The sequence below is a fragment of the Homalodisca vitripennis genome, chromosome 3 (assembly GCF_021130785.1).
Source record: "Homalodisca vitripennis isolate AUS2020 chromosome 3, UT_GWSS_2.1, whole genome shotgun sequence".
Lineage (NCBI taxonomy): Eukaryota > Metazoa > Arthropoda > Insecta > Hemiptera > Cicadellidae > Homalodisca > Homalodisca vitripennis.
The window spans coordinates 191,452,918-191,460,364 of record NC_060209.1 but is presented as its reverse complement, the minus strand read 5'-3'; the positions used below and the strand labels follow the sequence as shown (position 1 = coordinate 191,460,364).

Genomic DNA, 7,447 nt, shown 5'->3' with positions numbered 1-7,447 from the left:
GGAAGATTATTTGCTGTCCCATATGTGATTGTGGCAGATGATGCATTCGCCTTACATAAGCACATAACGAAACCGTTCCCTGGCCACCAAGAAAGGGAAGCAAAAAAAGGATATTCAACTATCGCTTGTCTCGAGCTCGCAGATGTTCTGAAAATGCCTTTGGGATTCTCAGTTCAGTCTTTAGAGTACTGAGAAAGCCAATGCTCCTAGACCCAGAAAAATCTACACTTGTTACATGTGCTTCTGTCCATTTACATAACTTTTTGCTTCAAAGCACATCATCAGCAAATTTATACACACCTCCTGGTTCCCTAGACAGCGTAGCTCCAGATGGGAGTATTGTTCCTGGAGATAGGAGGGAAGACAACCAAGGATTACAATCATGTTATCCACTTCCTCGAATAGGAAGAAAACCCAGTGAGTTTGCGAAATCTGTGAGAGAAGAATATGCAAACTACAGTACTTCGTCTCCAACATTGGTAGTGTACCGTGGCAAAATGACTACTCATGAGCAGTGTGGGATGAACTCTGGTTCCTTTTGGCATAAACAACTACAGCTGACTTTTTTATTTTTTAAGTTTGAATTTGTTTCATTGGAAGTGATGTTAGTTAGATATTCTTCGAAATTTGGACATTTACCTTAAAGGCTGTAGGTAAATATATAACAAATCATACATAACTTAATCCATAACTATAATTTAAATAAACCTAACTGTAATCTAACCTAACTGTAAGATAAATCAAATAAATACTACTCACATTGTATCCTGAAACACTTGTATTTTCTTGAACAAACACTGAATATAAAGCCCCCCACAGACTGACGAGCATGTTCGCGAGCATGCTCGTGACGGTGTTGGCGGCGAACATGCTCGCCCGTGTGTGGGGTCGACGAGCATTCCAACTAGAGGTGTGCCTTTGGAGCTGGAGCTGTTTCAAATCAGCGCTCCGCTGCTGGAGCGGAGCGGAGCAGCGCTCCGTGACTCTCGAAACAGCTCCAGCTCTAACCTTATATATTCATATAATTACTCTCTCGGAGCGTCTGTGGAGCTATCAGCTGTGGCCTACAACTTGTTGACAAACCAAAACAAACCAGTTTCAGTTTCAGTAGGAGTTCTAACGTAGACATACAGTGAAAAGTGATATTTTTTGTGCGGTTTACGAGTATGACTAGTATTGATTGGTTTTTGTGCAGTTAATTAACATGGCATCAAAAGTACAGAAATCTAAGACAAGTTCAATTTGGTCTCATTTTACAGTTATTGATGCTAACCTTAAAAACTGTAGATGTGAACATTGTGGCTTGGTTATGTGCTACCGTACATCAACGTACAATTTGAAGAGGCATATTGAGAGAAAACATGTCGGAATTACTTTGAGTGTTATAAGTTCAAAATCAACAAGTGTAAGTGATCGTGATGTGAATGTTACAACCAACACTGGACCTACCGATTCAGCCGCTTCATTTAGTAACTTTGCAACTGAAAATGAACCTCAACCTGGTGAGTTGCCTTCTAATCAATTAGATAAGCCAAAGGGAAGTGCTAAACAAACCACTCTATCGAGTTTTATACCAAAAAAAATGAATAACAACCAAAAGAAAAAAGGTAGAAGCTGCGTTTCTAAAGCTATTTTACAAAGATTTCCAACCGTTTTCTATTGTGGAGGACTCTGGTTTTCGGGAATTCGTTACAGCTTTAAACCCTTCTTTTGAAATTCCATCAAGGAAAGTGGTTTCAAAAAACCTAATACCCACCACGTACGACAAATGTAAGCTTCAAGTAGCTGAGTTAATGAAAAATGTGGAAAACATCTGTTTAACGACAGATGCATGGACATCTACGATCAATGAATCGTATATAGCTGTTACAGGGCATTTCATTACCAATGATTTTGTGTTGAAATCAGTTCTCTTAGACTGTATTTTAATGGAGGGCTCACATACTTCTAGCCATTTAGCCGAAGAAATCAAGAAAATAACGAATTTCTATAAAATCTCAGACAAAATCTTAGTTGTTGTAAAAGACAATGCCTCCAATGTCGTTGGAGCCATAAAAAATGTTTTAATGTGGAGTCATTGGCCGTGCTATGCACATACTCTTAACCTAGTGGTTCAAGATGCCATATCAAAGGTAGATACAGTAATCACCAAATGCAAAAAGATTGTCTCATTTTTTAAGAGAAGCAACGCAGCCACTGAAAAACTATTAAAATACCAAATCAACAATGGCGTTAAAGACCCTAAACGCTTACTTCAAGATGTAAGTACGAGATGGAACAGCACATATTACATGCTTTGTAGATTTGTTCAGTTAAAAGAGGCTGTAATAAGCACTTTGGCATTGCTGGACAAAGACTTGCCATCTTTAATTTCTAATGAATGGAAACTTTGCAGTGACCTTTGCAAAGTCCTAAAACCATTTGAAGAGGTCACAGCAAAGATGAGTGGGGAATCCTACTTCACTGGAAGTCAAATAATTGTTTTGACGCTTGGGCTGCAAAATGTTTGCAGCAAACTATGTACACTAAATTTGCACCCTGATGCAATACAGGTAGTACAGAACCTGCTCATGGGGTTATCAGCCAGATACCATGACATTGAGTACAACAAGTTAGTAGTACTTAATACCTTTTTGGACCCAAGGTTCAAATTGTATGCATTTTCTGACGACAAATGTCAACAGTTTGCTAAGAATCATGTGATTACGGTCGTTGCAGCTATGATTTCCGCCACTTCTGCCACCGCAATGGAACAATCCCCTCCTGGTACACCATCTTTGACTTTGACCAACCAATCTGGTCCATCACAATTTGAAGAAGAAGAATGTTCAGTATTTTCTATGTTTGATTCTGTAATAAAATCTGTACAAAGGCAGACTCCCGGAACTCCCAACGATTGTGCTACCGCCGAAATCGACAGGTACATCGCTGAACCACCACTTCCCAGAGAAGGCGATCCTCTGTCCTGGTGGAGGATTCACGAGGCAGTCTACCCAAATCTCAGCAGACTCGTTAAAATAAACATGGGGTTTGTGGGTACGTCAGTACCTTGTGAAAGAATTTTTTCCCGAACGGGAATAATAATAAGTGACCGAAGATCACGTATCAAATCCATGAAAGTGACTCAACTTGTGTATCTAAATGCAAATCATGAATACTTGTGTAAATAATTTGTATATTATTTTATATTTTCTGTTACCGTACTATTTTTTATGTTTTATTACTACAGTGTGAAAATAAATATAAATAAAATGTACGTGTAGTCTTCTTACCCAAAAATTAGATTTTCATAATACGTATTATAAAAAAGTAAGTAGTAATTAAAACTGTCAGCACCTTAGCATATTTGTTTACAGTAGTATTTGCTGTTTATAACATAACCAAGCAATAAGCTCCAATCTACAAGGGAGCAGACAGATGCCGCACATCGCGCCGGAGCGGTTGCCGGAGCTGGAGCTGTTTAAAGAGCTAGCTCCGCAAACGGAGCCGGAGCTAGTTTGGCTTCTCCGCTCTCGGAGCTACTTGGCACACCTCTAATTCCAACCGGCGAGCATGTTGGGCTCGGCGCTCGGCTCGTCGGAACAGGCGAGCCGAGCGCCGAGCCCAACATGCTCGGCCGTCTGTGGTGACGACCAACATGTTCGCGAGCATGCTCGCCGGTCACCCTCAGCTGGAAGTCTCGGTGTCATGTGGTCAGTGGGAATTGTTGGTGGGAATTGTTGTTATTTCGGTTGGCAACACTGATGTTTGTCAGTCGGAGCGTCGGAGGGCGGGAGAAAGAGGTCAGTGTGCTGTAGGCTATTGTTCTTGTTGAGGAAGTGGTGGCGAAGTGTAGCTTGTGCGGTTATAGTGCAGTATTGGTGATTTTTTATTTGTCTAGTTGACAATATGTCGTTCAGCGATAACAAAACCATTTTGGACTGAATTTATAGAACTGTATAGGGAACAGCGGTGTTTGTGGGACGTGAAAAGTCCAAATTATTGTAACAAACATTTACGAAAGGAAAGTTTTGACGTGTTAATAGATAAATGTAAGGAAGTATTTGTGAAAGCTGATGAGAAGTTCGTCAAAGCGAAAATTGACTCTTTGCGTGCGTCGTTTCGACGAGAACTAAAAAAATTAAATGCCTCGAAAAGCACAGGGAAGGGACTTGACGAAGTGTATGAACCATCATTGTGGTATTTCGAGTTACTTATGTTTACAACAGATGTGGAAACGGCGAGGAAAGGTTTATCTTCGCTGCAAAAGATAGTTGCCCCGCCCGAAGATTCAGAAGATAACACTGAGATGACGGACGAAAACGTAAGTTGTAGTTTAGTTTAGTTTAAGTTGTAGTGTAGGGCAATTAAATTCATAAAGTAACATTTGAACTACTTTATTATTTTATTGACAATGTCAGATTTGACTCAAATAATTTTACAAACAAAAACTGAAACACATACTTACCAAGAAAGTACAACCAACTGTAGTAAAATGTGCATATATTTATAGTTAAACACATATTAAAAGCAAAGCACATCGTCATTATTTTCCATTTCAATTATTTACAGTGGACCATTAAAGAGGTAATGCATTGGGTTACCCTTGGCTACAACATATACATTACGCCCATCTGTTGTTTATTTTAGAATGTATAACATTAGCGGCGATTTATCATGCGCTCTTGAAACTCTACTTGTCCCTCGTTGTTGTAGAAGTCCCTGTAGTATTTTCGGATTGGTTCAGCCAGTGATGTTTCTTTCCCGGACCGATTGCGTTGCTTCATGCCTAAAAGTTGGCGAACATTCTTCCTCCATTCGCCTTCAGTGAGAACTGCAGTTTCCGTGTTTTCCCAGTCTACCGAACTAGGCGTCAAATAAGTTGAGCTTTTCCTTCGTAAATAATTGTGGAGTGCGCAGCAAGCTAAAATAATAACTTCAGTGGTTTCCAAGCTCGTCCTGATTGTTGTTTGCAATACTTGGAACCTATTTGCTAAAATGCCGAAGGCATTTTCAACAACTCTTCTTCCACGGCAAATACGATAGTTGAAAATCCTTTCATCGTGGGTGATTCCCTTATTAGGGTATGGCTTCATTAGGTTTTCTTTTAAGGGGAAAGCTTCATCTCCCAAAAAAACAAAAGGTAAACATACATCTCTGTTGTTTGGAAAGGTCGTTGGTGATGGCAAATTCAACTGGCCGTTTTCCAACTGTTGCCCAAAATCGGTTTCAAAGAGAACTCCCCCGTCAGACACCCGTCCATTCACTCCACAATTTACGTACATAAATTCATAGTTTGCGTTTACCACAGCCAATAATACAACGCTGAAGAAACCTTTGTAATTGAAGAAATACGAACCACTTCCAGGAGGTTGAAGGATGGCAATATGCTTTCCATCAAGAGCCCCCACGCAGTTTTCTACTTGCCAGTATTTTTTAAAATCTGTAGCAATATTCATCCAGTCGCTTTCATTCTCAGGCAACTGAAAAAGAAAAAAATATATACTACTATGTTTTGAAGATGTGTCGTTATAAGTGTACTATTTCCATTGTTCTTTCACAGGAGGCCGAGAACTCGCCCAGTATCCTGGCCAGTCCAGACGGAGGTTCATCCACCCCTGCTACGCCTACTAGTTCGCTCTCACAAACACCTGCTCAGAACATCAGATCACAAACATCAGACTCCGCGAGCAATGTACAACGGCGTCAGCGTAAAAGAAAAAATGTCTCGGAGTATGATCGAAAGAAAGAATCATTTTTGGACGTAGCAACCAACGCTTTGAATCAACATGTTAATGAAAATCAAGCATTTGGGAACAGTATCGCCTTCCAGCTGGAAGACATGGATAGACGCCAAAAGATATTTGCACAAAAACTTATTTCAGATGCACTTTTTCATGGTAAATTAGGACATTGAAATGAAAACTCAGTCATTCACTTAAACAACATACAGAACCCTGACAATTACGGACCAAATTGTTCACGTGGATTCGCTAATGTACAACCTACCACTTATCAATTCCAGGAATACAATTACGGGCAACAGAACTACCCTTTTCCCCAGCGATACTTACCACCACAACCACAACAACAACAGGCCGCAAACAATGCAATGTTTGTCAATGAATCTACTGCCGCCAAGGGGTCTACTACCACTGAAGTAGATGAAGAAAATTTAGGACAGTTCTTAAAATTCAACTAAAGTTCACAACCAATTACTTATTGAACGTTAATTTTAATGTTATAGTTCATATTGAGTAATACTATTTCTTTTTTTAAGTTGTTTCAATAAATTTGCTTATTAAACTTTGTTTTAAGTCATTTTACTTGCACCCGTTTCACCGTTTTACTCAACTGATCACTTCGATAGTTATTAGGCCTTGTATTATTAGCTGCATTTCAATTCGTATACGGTATAAGATTTAAAAACAAATGTTAAACTTACGTGCAGGTATTCCTCACGTAGAGCATTATAAATTGCAGTGCAGGTTTCTGGTATGATTTTTCCCAGCGACTGAGGCGAAATGGCGCAGCTAAACTTTAGGTTTTCATAGGTTCTGCCACTTGCTAAAAACTGAAGTGTCGCTGCAAGGCGCTCTTTACAGCTGATCGGCTCCCTCAAAATACTATTCTGTTTCACAATATCTGGAGAAATACGTCTAAGAATGTCTTCGAAACAATCTTCAGTCATCCTCAGGTAATTTTTATAATCATTTGGTTCATTTGATGCTAATTCTTGCAACAGTGACATGTGGCTAAACTGGTTCCTATTTTTAAGCCAATTCTTGCACCATATTTTACGTACCTTGCGTTTTTTCTCCTCCAAACAAACGAAACCCCCACAAAGGGCCACCACAGCGTTTGCATCCATTTCGCACCCGCACTGCAAAACTTGACTATCACACCGTAGAGAAGCAACAGTACTGAGCGGCGACGGCGAGCATGTTCGCGAGCATGTCCGGTCGTGTGTGGGCAACGCCGAGCATGTTCGCGAGCATGTACGCCAGCATGCTCGTCAGTCTGTGGGGGGCTTAACACTGTAACTGGTAACGTGGGGTGTACAAAACACCCCAGACTCTAAATGTGGGAATATTTTTTTTCCTAGGTTGGCAGCAGTCGGGACGCTCCAAGTACCTTCCTGTGACCTTGCAGACATCCGATATTCAGTTGAGCCACTAAGTTCGCTGCACGTGTTTGTCCGTCATAACCTCAAAAAGTGTTTGGGGTGTCGCTAACACCCCACGTTACTAATTGTGTTCCAACTTTTTGCTGGACGGATTATTCTATTTTTATTGAAGTAAGTGTAAATCCTGTGCATAATAGTTAAAATATATGAATTAAATTACTGTTAATTTTGCATGATAACGAACCTAACCTTTACAATCTGTTTAACTTAATCTAATCCTACATAAATAGTATTTATATTTATAGCTTCTGATTTATGTTGCAGTATGGATCAAGAAGAATG

The 7,447-nt window shown here is 39.9% G+C and overlaps 1 protein-coding gene across 1 annotated transcript; it reads right to left on the bottom strand.

Annotated features, from left to right (window-relative positions):
* Positions 1 to 4,448: 4,448 nt before the first annotated feature.
* Positions 4,449 to 6,980, bottom strand: LOC124357920 (putative nuclease HARBI1). The gene is made up of 2 exons (XM_046810038.1): positions 6,425 to 6,980; positions 4,449 to 5,462 (listed from the first exon to the last, which is right to left on the bottom strand). Exons 1-2 carry the CDS (start codon positions 6,848 to 6,850, stop codon positions 4,641 to 4,643), a joined length of 1,248 nt encoding a protein of 415 aa, XP_046665994.1. The 5' UTR covers positions 6,851 to 6,980; the 3' UTR covers positions 4,449 to 4,640.
* Between the last annotated feature and the right edge of the window lie 467 nt (positions 6,981 to 7,447).